A 20,519-nucleotide genomic window follows, 5' to 3' on the forward strand; every position below is an offset into this window, starting at 1 on the left:
CATATATGTTTCTCTCTCTCTCTCTCTCCCCCCTCCTCCCTCTCTTTCACCCTCTCTAGAAATCAATGGAAAAAATATCCTTGGGTGAGGATGAAAAAGGTGGGGGGAGTTTAAGTAAACCTTTATGGAGCTCTGGTTCCCACTAAAGACCTCTTTCTTATACTAATGTGTTGTGCTGTGGTGTAATACTTATTCCTCCCCACCTAAAGTAATTGCTTTATTGTAGTTTTATCGTTTTATACTTTAACTAGAGGCCCGGTGCACGAATTCATGCACGGGTGGGGTCCCATGGGGTGGCCTGCGGGGATCGGGCCCCAGCTCGCGCCCCCATCCTCACAGCCCCGCAGCCCCACCTGGCACCCCGCCTTGGCCTGGCACTGCCCCTTCACCTGCTCCACCGTCCCACCTGCGGGGAGATCAATCGGGGCTGGGCCCCCTGCCCGGCTCCCTCAGTATCAGTACTTGGGAGCCAGGTGGCGGCCCCACGCCCTGCCGCCACTGGTTGCTGTCTGCGGGATGATTGGTCAGGGCTGGGCCCCCCGCCACCCCCCAGCCCCCTGCTGCTGCCATTGGTCACCATATGCAATTGGGCCCCCTCTCGCACCCATCTTGGCCTGGCGCCACCCACTCACCTGCTCCACTATTCCTGCCGTGATCCTGCTCTCGTCAGGGCCCATCAGGGCCTGCAGCATCTCCACTGCTGCCAGCACTGCATCGCCAGCACCCACCATGTTCCACGCCACCCCCTGGTGGTCAGTGCATGTCATAGCAAGCTGTCGAACTCCCAGTCGAACGGCTGCCCAAAGGGAAAGTTTGCACATTAGGCTTTTATTATACAGGATGTTTTGTTTTTCTTACTACATTGTAAGCTTTTGGGGGGCAGTTATGATTATCATTTATTTTTGTGTACCCTACAGTAGCATTTCTCAATCTTGAGTTCTGTATTGAACTATTTTTAACCCTTTGCACTCACTTGCTTTTTTCTCGATTCCTTTATTCTAATGCTAACCATGTCGAGTCACACTCGACATCTGAGTGCAAAATTAAAGTTAAAATTTTGAGTTTTCCAAAATATGTCTGTGGCCATCTTCCAAACTTGAGTTCTTGGTCAACCTTGTTTTTATTAGCCTAGCAGAGTGGTGTTCAACTAGGTCAAATTTGCCCTCCAGGGATCATCTGGCAATGTCTGGAGACATTTTTGGCTGTTATAACTGAAATGGGGAATTGCTACTAGTATCTATTGGGTAAAGGCAAGCAATGCTGCTAAATCTCCTACAATAAGTGTTGCTCCACAACAAAAGATTATACAATCCAAAGTGTCAATAATACTATATATAAGAATGTGGTCTTTAAGGAAATTACTGTGAGAATCTAGAAGTAATTCATATAAATCATGTTTATACCTGCTCATTAGGAAAGGCAGGTTTTTCCTCATAGGTGGTAGATTTTACTTCCCAAAATATATTTTGAAGAAGGAGCTACTGTGGGCCAAAGCTACATGCTATTGCTATTTGTCCCACTTAGCTAATCTTTATTCTGCTGTAAAATATGTTTTCATTTCATTGTCACAGTTTTACTTGAGATTGCCATAACTTATTAGATTATTGCAGTGACCTTTCTAAAAAAATCATTTAAATTTGAGATAATTGCAGGTTAACATGCCATTGTAAGATAATACAGAGATCCCTTTGCCCAGTTTCCCACAAAAATAACATCTAAAAGTATAGAGTAATATTGCAACAAGGGTGTTGATATTAATGTGATCCACAGATGTTATTTAGATTTCCCCAGTTTTACTTATATTCATTTGGGTGTTTGTATTTCGTTCTGTGCAATTTTTCACATGTAGATTTGTGTATCTGTCACTAACATATCTTTCCTGTTGTCCTTTTATAACCATACCTTCTCTTCTCATTCCCTTCCATACATAACCCATCCCTAGCAACCCAACCACTGATTAGTTTTCCTTTTTATCATTTTATAATGTTGCCAGTTCCAGGATGTTATATAAATGGGATCATGGAGCATATAGCTTTCTGGGATTGATTTTTTTTTTTTAATTCAGGATAATTCCTTTGAGATTCAGACAAGTTGTTGCATAAATCAGTAGTTTGTCTTTTTATTGCTGAGTAATATTCCATGTATGAATATAGCACAGCTTTATAACCTGTTATAGGACATCTGTATTATTTCTAGTTTTGGGCTATTATGAATAAATTTGCTATGAACAATCAAGTACAGATTTTTATATAAATATAAATTTTCATTTCTCTGGGATAAATCCCCAAGAATGCAGTTTCTGGGTCATATGGTAATTTTATATTTATTTTTATAAGAAACTTTTCTAGAGTGGGTGTACTATTTTAAATTCCCACCAGCAATGTATAATGGGTACTGTTTCTCCATATTCTCACCAGCATTGTTGGTGCAGTAACTTTTTTTAATTAAATTTTTAAAATAATTTTTAAGGAGAGGGAGAGACACATGATGTGAGAGAGAACCGGCTGCCTCCTGCACACCCCCTACCGGGGATCGACCCCACAACACAGGCATGAGCTCTGACCAGGGATCAAACCAGCAACCTTTCAGTGCACAGGATGACACCCAACCTACAAAGCCACACTGAATGTTGCTTCTGTGTGATACTGTTAATAAACATGCCTAATCTCTCTCCCTGCAAAATATGTGTATGTAGCCTCTCTATAAAATTCAGATTAATAAGGCACAAACCATTTGCAGTGTGGCCCTTGCCTACCTTCATTATTAATTCCTATACATACTTTTTAGTTCCAGGTGTGTTGAAATAGTAGCTATCTCTTGTAATGATTAGACTATACATATAACATTACCAAATACCTAATACACAGGGTGGGGCAAAAGGAGGTTTACAGTTGTTTATATGGAATACAATAATTAATAAATAATACCAGAATAAATTCTGTGTTTTGAGTATTCACAACTGTGAACCTACTTTTACTCCACCGTGTATACTAAGCAATAAATAAATGGCAGATTCTAGTAATTTCTGAGAGCTTATGTTGGCATATGGTATGTTTAGAAGAGTGAATGAACTATAGATAGACTAGATTCTTTCTAAATCCTGAAATGTTCCCAACCTCATCTCTTCCTTTATAAGCTCTATCTTTTGAAGTCTGGGTTTAAGCCTATGTCTAATTATTTTGACACATAATAATATACTGTTTCGTATGTGTTACTAATTAAATGACATAGTGAGATGTTTTTTCTTCATAATAGATTTGAGGCTCGGTGCATGGATTTGTGCACGTGGGGGTGTGTGGCCTGTGGGGATTAGCCCGCTGTGGGAGCACCACTCATCCCTGAGTGGCTGTGGACCCCCCCCTCCCCAAGCAACTACTGAATGAGGAAATTAGTCTGAGCTGATATTTCGGGGTAATGTCTTGGGTAAAAGCGTGTTCTGTGTCCTGGAGGAACCTGGCAGAGAGCTTTGCACCCCAAAGCCACTCAGTGAATGTCCTTTATGTGTGATGTCAGGTCGGTGACACCATCAGGGATGTTCAGGGCATCTGTGCTCCAGGATCCTCAGCCATCAGGACAGCCTCCCTGGGGAGTCCACAGTCACATCCCCTCTTGCCATCCACCTATGCCAGCTCCCCGCGCTCTTTCTAGAACACACCTTAGAGGGCCTGCATCAGCTGGTGGGGTCAGGCAGAGTCTGGATTGTCTCAGGTATTTGATAGGTGCAGAGACTCAGCCTCACCCTGGGCCTGCTAATGGCTGCTCCCACTGCGGGAGCAGCCGCTTATCCCGGTCAGCGAATGGCACTCCTACTGTGGGAGCGCACTGACCACCAAGAGGCAGCGCCTGCATTGAGCATCTGCCCCCTGGTGGTCTGCGTATCATAGCAACAGGTCGACCGGTTGTTCTGGTCGTTCCACCATTCAGTCGCTGGACTTTTATATATATAGATCATCTGTTTGGTGAAGGCATTTAACTTTACTTCCATTCATTCATTTTTTTTTTAATCCTCACCCGAGGATATACATATTATTTTAAGTTTTTTATTTTTTAATGTATTAAATAAGTTTCCTTTTTCCCCCATTGACCTCTCCCCAGCTGCCCCAACCCCCAGCACATGCCCTGACCCCTCCTCTCCCCCACCCCCCATCTGTGTCCATTGGTTATGCTCATATGCATGCATACAAGTCCTTTGGTTGATCTTTTATCCCCTCACCCTCTCCTCCGCCTTCCCTCATAGATTGGACAGTCTAATCAATGCTTCTGTGACTCTGATTCTGTTTTTGTTCATCAGTCTATGTTGTTCATTATATTCCACAAATGAGTGAAATCACGTGATGTTTATCTTTCTCTGACTGACTTATTTCGCTTAGCATAATGCTCTCCACGTGCATCCATGCTGTTGCGAATGGTAGGAGTTCCTTTTTACAGCAGCGTAGTATTCCATTGTGTAGATATACCACAGTTTTCTAATCCACTCATCTGCTGATGGGCACTTAGGATGTTTCAAAATCTTAGCTATTGTAAATTGTGCTGCTATGAACATAAGGGGTGCATATATCCTTTCTGATTGGTGTTTCTGATTTCTTGGGATATATTCCTAGAAGTGGGATTACTGGGTCAGATGGGAGCAGCTAGTAGTTTGCAAGCTAGAAAGTACCTTACTGCTCCTGAGAGAGGACTCAGTCAACGTATTCCTATCTCAGCTTTGAAATTATAGTCTGTTCATTTCCACTACCTTCCATATTGTACTGTTTTGGTGGTGGTGGTAGTGGAAGGGTCATTTAAGGAGTAAGGGTCCACATACTACTTGATTTGGTGGGTTCTAGAGCCAGAGCAAACATGCCAATACTTTGATGACAACATTCCAGGCATGTAATTATATTGCATGTAATCTATATCACTAGAGAGTGATAGTATATGAGGATTTAGAAGTTGGATTTTATGAGCTCTGGAGGTTTGCTAGGTGAAGCAACCTGAAATTGAAAGTAAGAAAGGACTTAGTTAATTTTTCAAGATATCCAGAGACTTAGAAGAATACAATGGGGGATCCATCCAAAGGAGAGATTATTCCAGAAAGAATTGGAAAGTAAGATGAGAATTGTTGCTTTAGGTATTGAAAGCTTTACCTGTGCTCCCTTCCCCACCCACCCACACTTTTCTGATTAGAAATTATATTTTTTTATCCTGTTTGTAAATCAGTAATGATCTTTTTGACAAATATGAACAGGTTGGTTATTTATACCAGGGAAAAAAATTAGTAGATAAAATTAGACTAAAAAGGAATAATGGCAGTCAGTAAAGGTGCTCTAATATGTATAAGTTACTGAAAACTTCCTCTTCTTTCTATATTTTCGATATTCTCAATTGGGAGTGCATAATAGAATCATCTGTGGAAATGGTTACTATACCCTGCTTTAAAAAGACTGACTCAATTTCCTCAGTGGTTGAATTCCAGACAATACTTCCTTAAGTTTTTGAGATGTTCTCTCCCTGGGTTAAAATCTACTTTCTCCCAGTGCTAGATTGAAATTGGCTCAGTTGGTTGAACGTCATCCTATGCACAAAGGTTGCTTGGGACACGTGCCCAGGTGGGTGGACTCAATCCCCAGTAGGGAGTGCGCAGGAGGCAGCTGATCAGTGTTTTTCTCCCTCTTCTTTCCTCTCTAAAATCAGTCAAAACATATTTTTTAAATATAAAGAAATAGCCCTGCTGGAGTGGGTTAGTGGTTGAGCATTGACCTATGAACCAGGAGGTTGTGGTTCGATTTTTGGTTGTGGCAAATGGGAAAAGAAGGGACAAATGATGGGGCTAAAAGTTTATGGTGTTACATAGGTTGACTGTATAATTGGTAATTAAAGTTATGTTCTTACAAATACAGCCATACCCCAAAACCTCACATGACATGTAAAGACCAAATAAAATTAACAGACCACTTCTCAACTGAATTAAGGATTGCTTACTCCTAGTTTCTCCTTTGTGTTGCCATTGAAAAATGATTTTTCCTAATCTCCCTACCTATCCAGTTTTCCATTATTTTCCAAAGGAAACTTTTTTGTTCTACTCATCTATTTTTTCTGTTTACTTTTATCACACCATTGCTTAAGTTGCTGCTTTTATCAGAATTTTAAAGTACCATTTTGATGGGCATGGTTGGATGTGGCTTTTACTTATTCATTATTTTTCACTGCTTTTATTTTTTTATTGTTGTTGTTAATCCTCACCTGAGGATATTTCCATTGATTGTTAGAAAGAGTGGAAGGGACAGGGAGAAACACAGAGAGAGAAATATGGATGTGAGAGAGATACATCAATTGGTTGCCTCCCGCACATGCCTCGACCAGCCTGCAACCAAGCTATGTGCCCTTGACTTGAATCGAACCCGGGACCCTTCTGTTCGAGGGCTGAAGCTCTATCCACTAAGCCAAACTGGCTAGAGCTGGATGTGGCTTTTAAATACTTCTTTTGATACAAAATGTATATTTACATTGCTTAATACTAATGTTATTCTAAAGGAAATTTTAATAGTTTTAACTTGAATATGTTTTCTTACAGCAGAAGAAGAAAACTAAGAACTTCAATCCACCAACACGTAGAAATTGGGAAAGTAATTACTTTGGGATGCCCCTCCAGGATCTGGTTACAGCTGAGAAGCCCATACCACTATTTGTTGAAAAATGTGTGGAATTCATTGAAGATACAGGTAGGATATAAATATCATTGCAAGAGGTTTGATTTAAATTTTCACTTTTGCTGCACCAACAGTTTTTTAAAATGCTCATGATTCATTAAAGCTAAGTTTTGAAAGAGGTGTATAGTTCTCATTATTAGGATCATCTTGAATATTAACTCTAGATATAACCATCTGATATCTGAAAGAAGTTTTGTTATTGGCCAGTATGTTTTTGTTAAACTTCCCTTTAGTAAGTGGCTAAGTCGAATGCTAAAATGTTAATAAACTCACCTTATTCTGGAATTTAGAATAACTTGATTGTTAAATCATGTTATTTATTCATAGGTAGTTATGATTTAAATCTATAATTTCAAAGTTTTTAATATTTCATAGTAACACTTGATTTTTATTACTTATTTTACTCATGAATTTTTCTGTTAAAAAATAACAGTAATTATGAATGTCTGATCAGTGTTCTGCTCTCACATTGATATTTCTCTCTCTCTCCTCCCCTTTCCCTTCTCTCTTTAAAAATCAATTTTAAAAATCCTAAACAAAAAAAAACAACAAAACTGAATACCCATATTCTATCTAAAAAAATCAAGCTCACTGGCCAGTGTGGCCAGTATTGTCTGTACACAGAAAAGTGGTGGGTTCAGTTCCTGGTCAGGGCACATAACCCAGGTTGCGGGCTTGATACGCAGTTTCAAGTTTTTTGTTCAATGTTTTTCTCTCACATCGATGTTCATTTTGCTCTTCCTCTCTCTCTAAAACATATGAAAACATATTCTTGAGTGAGGATAAAAAAAAATAGAGTCTTGGTCAAGTCATATATCCTTACTGATTTTCTTGTTGACTTTTTTAATTACTTAAAGAGTACTACTGAAATCTGAAGTCATGATTATAAATTTGTTCCTCCTTTAAATTCTGTTAAATTTTGCTTCATGTGTTTTGAAATTCTTTTAGTTGCATATACATTTATGATTATGTCTTTATGAACTGGCCTATTATTATGAAGCATTCTCTTTATGCTTTGTAATATTCTTTGTTCTGGAGTCTGCTTTGTCTAATATTAATATAGTCAGTGGTATTTTTTTTTAGTAGTATTTATTGGTATATCTTTTCTATCCTTTTACTTTCAACCTTTATATTTAATGTAGTTTCTTGTAAACAATATTTCATTGGGTCTGACAATCCACTTGTTTTTATTGGAGTGTTTATTATGTCATTGATTAGTTTTTAATGTAGTTATCAGTATAATTGATTTTAAGTCTCTCTTTTTTTTTCTATTTGTCCCATGTGTTCATTCCCTTTTTCTTCTTTTGGATTAATTGAATATTTTTAGTTCTGTTTTAACTCCAATATCAGATTATTATTATCTATCTCAGATTTTTAGTGCTACTCTTAAGTTTGAACTATACATCTTCAATCACAGTTCATCTTCAAATAATATTACATCACCATAATGTGTAGTTTAAGAACATTGTAATGGTATATTTAACCCTCCTATCTCTCATTTTATTGTTATACATTTTAATTCTACAACGTTTTAAACATCACAGTACATGCATGCTTATAATTTTTGCTTTAAATAGGTAATTATCCTCATTTTTGAAAGATAGTTTCTTAGGTTATAAGTCTTTGTAACAACTTTATTGAATATAATTCACATACTCTACAATTCATCTGTTTAGGAGAGTTGGGGAACGTCCGGCCCTAGGGCCATATAAGGTCCGAGAAATCCTTTGGTCTGGCCCTGCCAAGGCATTAGGGGTGGGTTAATTAAATGTTTGACTAAAGATAGCAGGCTAATTTTTAAGTTGATAATTTTTGTATGGACTACGAATGATGTTATAAAAACCCAAATGGCCCTTGGCAGAAAAACGGTTCCCCAACCCTGACTTAAAGTGTACAGTCCAGTCGTGTATTCACAGTTATGTAGCCATCAGCACAATCAATTTTAGAGCATTTTCATCATCCCCAAAAGAAACCCCATACCCATTAAGTAATCGCTCCCTATTCCTCACACCCACCCTTAACTTTCTGACTCTATAGATTTACTTGTTCTGCTTTCTTTCAGTTAACATGTTTTCAAAGTTCATCCATATTATAGCATCTATGGATTTCATTCATTTTTATTGCTAAAACTTTTTTTCGTTAATGAACATTTGGGGTTGTTTCCACTTTCTGGCTATTGATAATAGTGCTGCTGTGAATAGTCCTATATAAGTTTTTGTATGGATATGTTTTTCACTTCTCGAGTAAATTGCTAGATCATATGGTAACTCTATATTTAACCTTTTGAGGAAACTATACCAGTCTGTCTTCCAAAGTGGCTGCATTATTTTACATTCCCGCCAACAATATTTAAGATGTTCAATTTCTTCATATATTTTCTAAAACTTATTTGCCGCTTTTTTGATTATAGCCATTCTGAGCAGGTGTAAAGTGGTATCGCATATAATTTTGATTTGCATTTCCCTGGTGACAAATGATATTGAGCATATTTTCAGGTGCTTATTAGCTATTGTATATTTTCTTTGGAGAAATACCTATTCAGATCCTTTACCTATTTTTAAATTGAGCTGTTTATCTTCCTGCTTAGTTTACAAACTTTTTCTCATCTGTGGGTTGTCTTTCAAAATTCCTTGATGGTATCGTTTCAAGCACAAAAGTTGTAAATTTTGACATTCAGTTAATTTTTTAAAAATTTTGACATTGTGCATGGTAACATATTTAAGAAGGTTTGCCTAATCTAAGATCACAAAGAGTTATTCCTATACTAGAGGCCCGGTGCACGGATTCGTGCATCAGTGGGGTCCCTCGGCCTGGCCTGTGGGGATCAGCTCTTCAACATCCCCTGAGGGGTCCCGGATTGAGAGAGGCTGCAGGCCAAGCCGAGGGACCCCACTAGTGCACGATAGGGGCCGGGGAGGGATCTCGGGAGGGCTCTAGGACATGTCAGGCCTGTCTCGCCCAGTCCCGATCTGCCGGACCCCAGCAGCAAGCTAACCTACTGGCTGGAGCATCTGCCCCTGGTGGTCAGTGCACATCATAGCAACTGGTCGAACTGTCGGACACTTAGCATATTAGGTTTTTATTATTAGGATTATATAGGGTATTCTTCTAAGAGTTTTATGTTGTTAGCTTTTACAATGAGATCTATTTATCCATTTTGAGTTATTTTTTTATAGGTGGTGCAAGGAAGGTTTTCAGCTTGATTTCTTTTGCATGTAGGTATCCATTGTCCAAGTACCTTTTTTTTTTTTTTAATTGCCTTGACATACTTTTTGAAAATCGGTTGACCATGATCATGAATGTGTCTGGACTTATATTTCATTGATCTATATGCCTATCCATTTATGCTGGTAGCACTCTGTAGCATTACTGTAGCTTTGTAGTAAGTTTTGAAATGAAGTATTGAGTCCTCCAACTTTATTCTTCTGGGAATATAGTTCTATGCTGATGAATTTTAAAAATGTGTGTGTGTGTTTTTCCATTCAGCTTTGTAAAGACTCTTGTCTTCTGCATGATATCTAACAACTAGTCTGCTTGTTATTCTTATTTGTGATCCTGTATGTGATATGTTCTCCTTTCTCCCTCAATTCCCAGCTACTTTTTATATTATTCTCTCTGGTTTTTAGCAATTTTAGTTAAAAAGTAACAATGCGTGCTATTTAAAAACATAAAAGAACTTCTGCTTGAGGTTTCTGGAGTTTCTTAGCTCTCTTTGGAAAATTTGGATTCATTCACTGTTCTATTTCCCATACCTCTGCTTCTGGACTTCAATTACATGTGTGTAGACATCTTGAAATTGTCCCACAGCTCACTGAGGCTGTGTTCATTGTGTTTATTTTTTTCTATTTCTTTGTTTTTAATCCTCACCCAAGGTTATGTTTGCTGATTTGTGAGAGAGAGGCAGACAGAGACAGAGATTGAGATCCATTGGCTCCTGTATGCATCCCAACCAGGAATCAAACCTGCAACCTTTTTGGTGTACAGGACAATGCTCCAACGACTGAGCCACCTAGCCAGGGCTCATTGTTCATTTTGATTAAGCTATATATCTATTACTATATGTTCTAGTTCACTGATTTCTTTTTTTTTTTTTTTTTTTTGGTATGTTCAAATTTAGATGTTACATTTAAGTTTATTTTTTATGTGTTTCATTTTCCTACCCATTGTATTGATATTTTCCTTTACATCTTTGAGTATACTAAAACAATTTATAATAGCTGTTTTAAGATCCTGTGTTACTAATTCTGTCATATTTCATTTCTGGGTCTGTTTCTGTTTCTGTTGATTTCTCCTGATTATACTTGGTTTATATTTTTTGCTGCTTTGGTATCAGATATTTTGAATTTTACATTATTGGGTGGTTAATTTCCTGGTGTTCTTTTAAAAGTATTGTGTTTGTTTTGTCATGTGTTAAATATTATGTGAAGCAGTTTGATCCTTTCTAGGCTTGCTTGTTTTTCAGGAGGTGGATCCAGAGCAACTTTTAGTCAAATATTTATTTAGACCTAGAATATGGCATGAAGACTTGACTCAATGTGCTCTGCCTATTAAAAAGATCTCTTGAGAATAGAACTTGAACTATTCTCAGTCCTTGGCCTAAAGAAGTTTTCTTTCATACATGTGCAGTATTCAGCCAAATGCTCTGGGGACTTTTCTGAACATCTCTGAGGCTCTTTCTCCATATATCTCTTACTCTTTTTTAGTACTGTACCCTTCAAATTCTAGTCTTATTATTTCTGAACTCCTGTTTTACATCTTCTCAACTCTGATTGACTATTCTACCTTTGGGGCAATTCTACCTCTCTGCACTACTATCTAAAAATTGTCTCCAGGCATTAATTTGGGGCATTCAGACAGTTTAACTTATTTAATTCTTTCTCCTCGCTGATCACAATTTTGAGCTGCCTGTTGTCTGAAAGCTGTTTCATATAATTTTCTAGGTTTTAGTTTTTTTCTATAGTAGGACAATTGCCATAGCAGTTAATCCTTAATGATAGAGTCAGATCTATAGCAGTTTTTATAATAGATATTATATAATAAGTTGTGCTCAGTTATTCCTGTTGGGAAATGACCCTGGACATATTATTATAAATTCAAAGTAGGCAAAAAGGGGTAGTGCGGAGGAGAGAGACTGAAAAGCATGAGAACAAAAGGCTTCTCTCAAGAGTTAGGATGATAAACTTGATAGATAGGGGTTAAAAGAGGACTCAGAAATGCCTCTCAGATTGCTATATTAGGGTGACTGTAGGTATTGTATCATTGATGAAAATAGAAATTATAGTATGAAAAGTAGATGTGCCATTTTGATGATGGATTTCTGTTAATGTACATGTTAAATCTTAAGATGCCTGTGGGGTAGCCTATAAAGCCCAAGAATAGTTTGAATAGTTATAGCTATGGATCTTCGAAAAATGGTTTGGTCTTAAGATGAGATTTTGGTCATTGCCATTGTATAGATATTAATGTAAGTTATGTGTTGATGAAGTTGAATGAGAAGAAAATACTGAGTGAGAAGAAAAGTTCCCAATGCAAATAGGCTGTACAAAAGAATGGAGCCCTAAAACACCAAGGAGAAAATAATCCTATATAATAAAAGCCTAATATGCTAAGTGTCTGGTCAACCAGTTGGCCGTTCAACCAAAGTGTAATCCTAATATATAAAAAGCCAGGGGCCGTCACAACCGAAACAACTGGATGGACGACAGAACACAGGCTGCGTGGGGCAACCAGGCCAGTGTAGGGGGCAGTTGGGGGTGACCAGGCCGGCAGTGGGGGGGGGGCAGTAATGGGTGACCAGGTTGGCTGGGGGGGACAGTTGGGGGTGACCAGACCGGCAGTGGGGGGGCTTTTGGGGGTGACCAGGCTGGCAGGTGGGGAAGTTAAGGGCAATCAGGCTGGCACGCAGAGGAGGTTAGGGGTGATCAGGCTGGCAGGGGAGGGCAGTTAGGGGCGATCAGGCAGTCAAGCAGGCGAGCAGTTAGGAGCCAGCAGTCCCAGATTGTGAGAGGGATGTCTGACTGCCGGGGATCGGGCCTAAACCGGCAGTCGGACATACCCTGAGTGGTCCCGGATTGGAGAGGGTGCAGGCTGGGCTGAGGGGACACTCCCTCCCCCCCGCGTCCCTCCTTGGCCCCAATCGTGCACCAGTGGGGTCTCTCGGCCTGGCCCCTCTCTCAATCTGGGACCCCTCGGGGAATGTCGGAGAGCCAGTTTCGACCTGATCCCGCAGGCCAAGTCGAGGGACCCCACTGGTGCACGAATTTGTGCACTGGGCCTCTAGTTTTTAATAAGAAAGAAGCATGTTATCAGCATTGAATATATACAAGTCAGGTGACTTAAAATGATACTTTTTTTTACATTTTTATTGAGGCGAAATCATCTATCTTCTATATATATAAAAAGCCAGCAACTGGAACACCATAATGACCAGAATGACCGGTTGCTATTATGCCCACTGCGGCCAGAGAACCAGCCCGATCTGGGGGTAGGGCTGGCCAACCTCCCATGGCCCCTCCCCCACCTGGCCCTGCCCTGATCGGCCTCGCCCACCCTGATCGAGGGCGGGGCACCCGGCCAACCCCCCCAGCCCCTTGCCCCGGCCAGCCTGCCAACCTCCCTGGCCCTTCCCCGCCAGCTCTGCCCCTAATTGGGCCCCCCACACACACACTCAGATCAGGGGCAGGGCTGGCCGGCCAACCACCCATGTCCCCTCCCCCAGACCGCTGGCCCCCGATCGAACCCCCACCCCATTCAGGGGCAGGGCCAGCTGGCCCACAGCCCCTCCCCACCCCAATCGGGGGTGGGGCCCGCCAGCCACGCCCGCGGCCCCTCCCCCTAGCCGACCTTCTGCTGTCTCCTCCTCCTGACAGGCCCAGCCCCGATCCACCCTGAGAGGGGCCAGGCCGGCTGGACTCCACCCATGCACGAGTTCATGCACTGGGCCTCTAGTATGACATAAAAGTAACAATTTTAAAGTATACAACAATTAACTGGTGTGTAGTGCATGTACAGTATTGTGCAACTGCCACCTCATCTAGTTCCAGAGATTTTCATCACCCCAAATAAAACTCTATACCCATTGTGCAGCTAGCTACTCTTTCCTAGTCCCCTCTTGCCCCAGCCTCTTGTACCCATCAACCTGCTTTCTGTTTCTATGGTTTTACTTATTCTAGATATTTCATATAAATGGAATCATATCATATGTGACCTCTTGTCTGGCCTCTGTCACTTCACGTAATGTTTTTGAGGTTCATTTATCTTGTAGCATGTGTCATTGTATGGACATATACCATGTTTTATTTATTCATTCATCAGTTGGTAGACACTTGGTTTGTTTCCACCTTTTGGCTATTGTGAACAATGCTGCTATGAACATTCATGTACAAATATTTGAGTACCTGTTTTCTTTTTTTTTCTTTATTGATTAAGGTATTACATATGTGTTCTTATTCCTCCATTGTTCCCCCACCCCCGCTCATGCCCTCACCCTCCTTAGTGTCTGTCCATTGGTTATGCTTATATGCATGCATACAAGTCCTTTGGTTGACCTCTTCCCCCTTGCCTCCCCTGCTTTCCCTCTGAGGTTTGACGGTCTGATCAATGCTTCTCTGTCTCTGGATCTGTTTTTGTTCATCAGTTTACCTGGAGAGCATTATGCTAAGCAAAATAAGTCAGTTTGAGTACCTGTTTTTAATTCTTTTGGGTACATAACCTAGGAGTGAATGGTGTGGGTCACATAGTAACTCTGTGTTTAACTTGTTGAGGCACTGTCAAATTGTTTTCTACAGTGGATGCACCATTTTACATTTTCATCAGCAATGTACAAGAATTCATATTTGTCCACATTCTTGCCAACATTTGTTATATTCTGTGTGAGTGTGTGTGTGTGTTTTAATTTTAGCAATTCTATCTCTTTTGATAGAGATTATTGGTAATATTGCCATTTTAACAGTATTAAGCCTTCCATTTCATGACCACTGGAGGCCTTTCCATTTATTTAGGTATACTTTAGTTTTTCTCATTACTGTTTTATAGTTCTCAGTGTACAAGTCTTGCATTTCCTTGGTTAAGTTTATCCCTAGGTATTTAGTATTCTTTTGAATTATGTTGTAAACAGAAATTTTTTCCTTTTTTTTTTTTTAGGTTTTTTTATTATTAATTAAATTTATTGGGGCAACATTGGTTAATATGGCCATATAGGTTTCAGGTGTGGGTTTCCATGTCAGAAGATCTGTATATTGCACTGTGTGCCCGCCACCCAAAGTCATATCTTCTCCTGTTACCATATAAAAATTTTTTCTTAATTTCATTTTTGAAATTTTTGTTGCTGGTGTATAGAACTAATTTTTATGTTAAGATCTTTTAGTCTGCAACCTGGTTAAAAAAATTTTATAGCTCTATTTTGTGTGTGTGTATTCTTTGGGATTTAAGGTCATGTCCTCTATGAAGAGAGAGAGTATAGTATTACTTCTTCCTTTTATTTTTTTTTCTTGCCTAATTGCTCTGACTCACACTTTTGCAATTTTTACTGCAGCAATAGCTGTAGTAAAAGCAGGCATCCTTAGCTTATTCTTTATTTTAGAGGAAAGCTTTGATTCTTTCACCATATGATGTTACCTATGAATTTTTCATAAATACTCTTTAGTATGTTGAAAAAGTTCCCTTCTGTATTAGTTTCCTGGGGCTGCCATAACAAAGTCCTACAAACTGAGAAACTTAAAACAACCAAAATTTATTCACTCACAGTCGGAGGCTAGAAGTGTGAAATCAAGGAGCCAGCTCAGTCACACTTTCTTAGAGACTGGGCAGAATCCTTCCTTGCCTCTTCCTTGCTTCTGGCAGCTGTGATACTCCAATCTCTACCTCTTAGGCTCTCCCTGTGTGTCTCTGTCTTATACCAGTCATTGAGTTAAGAACTCATCTTATTCTAGTATGACCTCATGTTAGCTTAACTAATTATATCGCAGTGGCCGTTTCCAAAATAAGTCAACTTGTAGTTTGTTGAGTATTTTTTATTATGAAAGGGTGTTGAATTCTGTTAAATGATTTTTCTGTGTCAACTGAAATGATCATGTGATTTTTTTTTCTTTCATTATTTTTTCTTATGTTGAACCACCCTTGCATTCCTGGGATAAATATCACTTAATCATGGAGTGTAATCCTGTTAATATGCTATTGGATTCAGTTTGTTAGTATTTTGTTGAAGATTTTTGCATCTGTATTCATATGAAATATTGTTCTATAATTTTCTTTTGGTGTCTTTCTTTTGGGCCATAGTATCAGGGTAGTACCTCATAGAAAGAGTTTGGAAGAGTTTCTTCCTTTAGAGTAGTATTTTAATGAGAGTTTTCTCTGGTTCTAAACGTGTGCTAACTTCAGAATCTATTGAGGTATTCCTATGTTAGAGACTTCCTAAATTTTTTTCTTCGTTTTATAGTTTTTCAATTTTGGGCTTTTTATCACTGTATCTGCTGCTGATAATATTATTTTACTTTTCCAACTTGTAACTTCTAATCTGCTGCAAGTCAGAAAAACTTGGCAGAATTAGCTTAAATTGTGCATTTGATTAGATTAAATGGAATCTGGAAAAACAGGAAGTGGTGCTACTATAAATGAAATAATATTTTAGTGCAAGGGCTTTATGACATCTTTTTGGCTATTTTTTGACCTTTTTGTTTCCCTTCCTCCCCCCGACCCCCCTCAGTTATGTTAGATAAAGTGATCAGATGACCAAGTTCCAGATACATGAGGAATTTCTTCACCTCTATTTGCCAAAATTTATATTTGCATGTAAATATAGTTAATCTGGAATGCCCACACTGTTGCAAATGAATTATAAAGAAATAGAGACAGTCTCTAAAGCTTTCAGGTTATATTTCTTATAAAACTGAGTTAGGGCAAATGCCAATGAGGTTCTTTAAATATAGGTCTAAAAATTGTGTGTTGCTCCAACACACCAATGATGATGAAATAATTGAGGTGAGGTTGATGAATGAATCTTGGTGTTATCACTAAAGTAAATATATGTTTTTAAAGAAATAAAGCCTGTTAATCTAAACTTTATCACTTCCACTTGATGTTTTGAAGAATTGGCTATATTCTCTCATTTTTATGTTCACTCCTTTGCATACCTCTTCAACCCGTACCATGCTTTTCACTTGGCAAAACTTCAACTTTGGTTAAACTAACTCCCTGCGTACTCTGTGGTTGGACCAAAAAATGGATCATGGTTGTAGAAAAACATAAACTGTGTATTTCACTTTAAATATATGACCACAAATCTGAAATAATCATTCCATAATTCCCTAGTCAATTTATTCTCTTGCTTTTATAAAGGATTATTTCTTTTTTTTAATAACCATTTTTTTCCTTAAATTTTGAAAAGTTTTGAACTTCAGAAATGTTGCAAGAACAATATGATTAAGCATCCATGTATATCTTTCACCTAGATTCACTAGTTATTTTTACTTGTTGCCACATTCAACTTTTTTTTCTTTTTGGGAGTAAATTATAGATAACATGACACTTCTAAATCTTTTAGCTTATATTACCCAAGAACAAGGACATTTTCTCCACATCACAATGTAAATATCACCTTCAGGAAATTTAACTTTGATAAAATTACACTACCTAATATTCTGTGTATATTCAAATTCCCTTCCTTGACCCAATAATCTCCTCTTAAAACTTTCATTCTTTCAGTTTAGGATCCAGTCAAGGATCATTAATTACATTACTTGTTGTGTCTCTGGTTTTCTTAAATTTAGAATAGTTTCCTAACTTTTTGTTTGTGTTTTCATGATATACCTTTTAAAGATTTTAAGCCCCTTTTTGCCCCCTGAACATTTCTAAATTTATTGTCTAATTCCTAGTCAGACACTAGTTAAAACATTTTTCTCTGGAATTCTACATAGGACTAATGTATCCTTCTTATTGCATCACAGGTTGTATTAGGAGACAAATGATGTCATTTCCTAAAGGACTTTTTATGTTGCTTTTGGAATTCTGGGCTGATAATAACCTTAACAATGTCATTCAGATATGTGGTAAAAGTTGATATCATTGACATCTGAATGTAATGATTCAAGTGTGACCTGTTTATTTTTGATCGAACAATGAGGAATTATATATTAGCCCTTAAAGCATTGTTTAGATAGTGCCTATGTCTGGCAGGAATTCCATAAGGTTTTCTGGTATATTAATATTACCTTTTATAGTTTCTAGTAGCTTTTTTTTAATATATTTTAATGATTTTTTTACAGAGAGGAAGAGAGAGTGATAGAGAGTTAGAAACATCAGTGGGAGAGAAATATCAATCAGCTGCCTCCTGCACACCTCCTACAGGGGATGTGCCCGCAACCAAGGTACATGCCCTTGACCGGAATCGAACCTGGGACCTTTCAGTCCACAGGCTGACGCTCTCACTGAGCCAAACCGGTTAGGGCTCTAGTAGCTTTTTGAAGTGTGTTTTGTTAGCAAGAACATTGCCTTCTTTTTCAATATTTGTTGTTATTGATAGTATTACAGATATATCTCCCATTTTACTACCCATTACCTCCCTCTTACTAGTCCCTATACTCCCCCCCACCCCACCCCCCAGGTCAAAACATTGCCTTCTTGAAGTTGCTGGTCATTGGGTTTTAGCTAAAGCTTTAAAAAATATATATATTTTTTTACACCACAGCCTTTAGATCATAATCTCCATAAGAGCAGATACCCCTTGCTTCTAAAACAGTCTATTACTAAATTCTTACTTAATATATTTTTTTAAAAGGTGCTTCAATTTTTTTTTGAGAACCATGAGTCTTTGTTCTTGTGATATTAGTTATACATTAATAATATTTAAGTCTTTATATTCCAAACTAGAATTAACATTTGTGGGGGTTTTTCCTACAAATACAAAGAATGCGTGATCATTGATTGCTAAAGATGAGAGAGAATAAGCAGCATTTATGCTACAGTAAGATTTTTCAAATTTTATCTTTATATACCAACTGAATAATTTGGATTATGCTGAGCCACTAAGTTGTAATATAAGTATATGGATTTTGTATTATGATAATAATGGATGATGAAAGTGATGTACAACATGCAAGATTCTCTATTGTTCTGACAAGGAAACAAAAACTATTCTTAAGTAAAATCTGTCTTAAATGCTTTGTTTAAGTTAAATTGAAACCTGCTATACTGTAATTTTTGTGGTTGGCAACCAGATGATCACCCCAAGGTCATGAGGTCATGAAAATTTTACTCCTGTGTTTCCTTCTAAGACCGTGGTTGGCAAACTGCGGCTCGTGAGCCACATGCGGCTCTTTGGCCCCTTGAGTGTGGCTCTTCCACAAAATACCACGTGCGGGCGCGCACGTACTGTGCGATTGAAACTTCATGGTCCATGCGCAGAAGTCGGTTTTCGGCTCTCAAAAGAAATTTCAATCGTTGTACTGTTGATTAATGAGTTTGCCGGCCACTGTTCTAAGAGTTAGATCAACAATTTAGGGATAGTTATACTTCATTCCTTTTACATTTTGGATTCCTTTTTTTTTTTTTTTTTGCTTAATTATTCTAGCTAGAACTTCAGTATAGTGTTTAGAAATGACAAAAGCAAGTATTCTTTTTTTGTGGTTCTGTTCTTCTACTTTATATTTTATTTCATTTTAATTTTTCCCTTTGTTCTGCTAGCTTTGAGTTTAGTTTGCTCTTTTTTTTTCTATTTCCTTGAAGTTAACCTAACCTTCAAGTTGAAATTTGTTTCTTCTATTTTAATGTATATACATTTACAGCTACAGATTTTCTTATCACTGTTTTTGCTGCATTCCTTAGATTTTTGTATGTTATATCTTCTTTTTTTTATCAAAGTAATTTCTAATTTTATTTGTAGATTCTTCTTTGATGATCTATGGGCTGTTTTAAGAATATGTTGTTTAACCATAGCCGGTTTGTGCGGACCAAAGGTTCAAATCCATCGAGGGCATTTATCTTGGTTGCAGGCTCCTCCCTTGCCCAGGCCTTGGTTGGGGCTCCTGCAGCAGGCAACCAATCGATGTGTTTCTCTCATATTGATGTTTCTCTTTGTCTTTCCCTGTCTCTTCCACTCTCCCTAAAAATCAATGGAAAAAATGTCCTGAGGTGAGGATTGACAGAAAAAAAAAAGAAGAATATGTTTAATTTCAACATATTTGTGAATTTTCTTTTTGTTACCTACTTCTAGTTTCATTTTTTATTTTTATTTTTTGTGGTCAAAACATATTGATATCGTTTCAAAACCTTTAAATTTATTATTGTTTTGTGACCTAACATCTAGTCTGTCCTGGAGAATATTCCACGTATATTTGAGAGGTATGTATAGTGTGTTGTTCCTGAGTGGGAGTGCAATGTTTATTTGGTTTAGTTAGTTTACTATATTATTAAGTTTTCTATTTTCTTGGTGATCTGTTTAATTGTTCTATCCATTATTGAAAGTATAGTATTAGAGTCTCTAACTTTTATAGTTGAACTATTTCTCCCTTCAATTTTGTCCATTTTGCTTCATATATTTTGGGACTCACCCTATTTATCAATGTTTAATGTCCTTGGGTGTCTCTTATAACAATTCTTGTCATAGTTTATCTTTTCTGAAATTAGGGTAGCCACCCAGTTATTTGGTTATTATTTGCATTGAATGTATTTTCCCATTCTTTTACATTCAACATATTTGTTTCATTGGTTTATAGTGAGAGTCTTGTGGAGTTCATATACTTAGGTTATTTTGTTGTGTAATCCATTTTAAAAGTAATTTCTGAGAACTTAATTCTACCATTTTCCTATTTTATGTGTTAAACCTTTTGTTTCTCA

The 20,519-nt window shown here is 38.0% G+C and overlaps 1 protein-coding gene across 3 annotated transcripts in view; it reads left to right on the forward strand.

Moving 5' to 3' along the window:
- The window catches only part of ARHGAP5 (Rho GTPase activating protein 5), a 77,502-nt gene that overhangs the window by 33,614 nt on the left and 23,369 nt on the right, over window positions 1-20,519 (forward strand). For 2 of the 3 annotated variants that reach the window (XM_054716521.1, XM_054716523.1), the window contains one exon: window positions 6,554-6,701. In XM_054716521.1, the coding sequence (XP_054572496.1) occupies window positions 6,554-6,701 (148 nt within the window). The remainder of the gene's footprint in view (window positions 1-6,553; window positions 6,702-20,519) is intronic. The other variant, XM_054716522.1, reaches the window with a different exon arrangement.

The sequence above is a fragment of the Eptesicus fuscus genome, chromosome 5, assembly GCF_027574615.1.
Source record: "Eptesicus fuscus isolate TK198812 chromosome 5, DD_ASM_mEF_20220401, whole genome shotgun sequence".
Taxonomy (NCBI): Eukaryota; Metazoa; Chordata; class Mammalia; order Chiroptera; family Vespertilionidae; genus Eptesicus; species Eptesicus fuscus.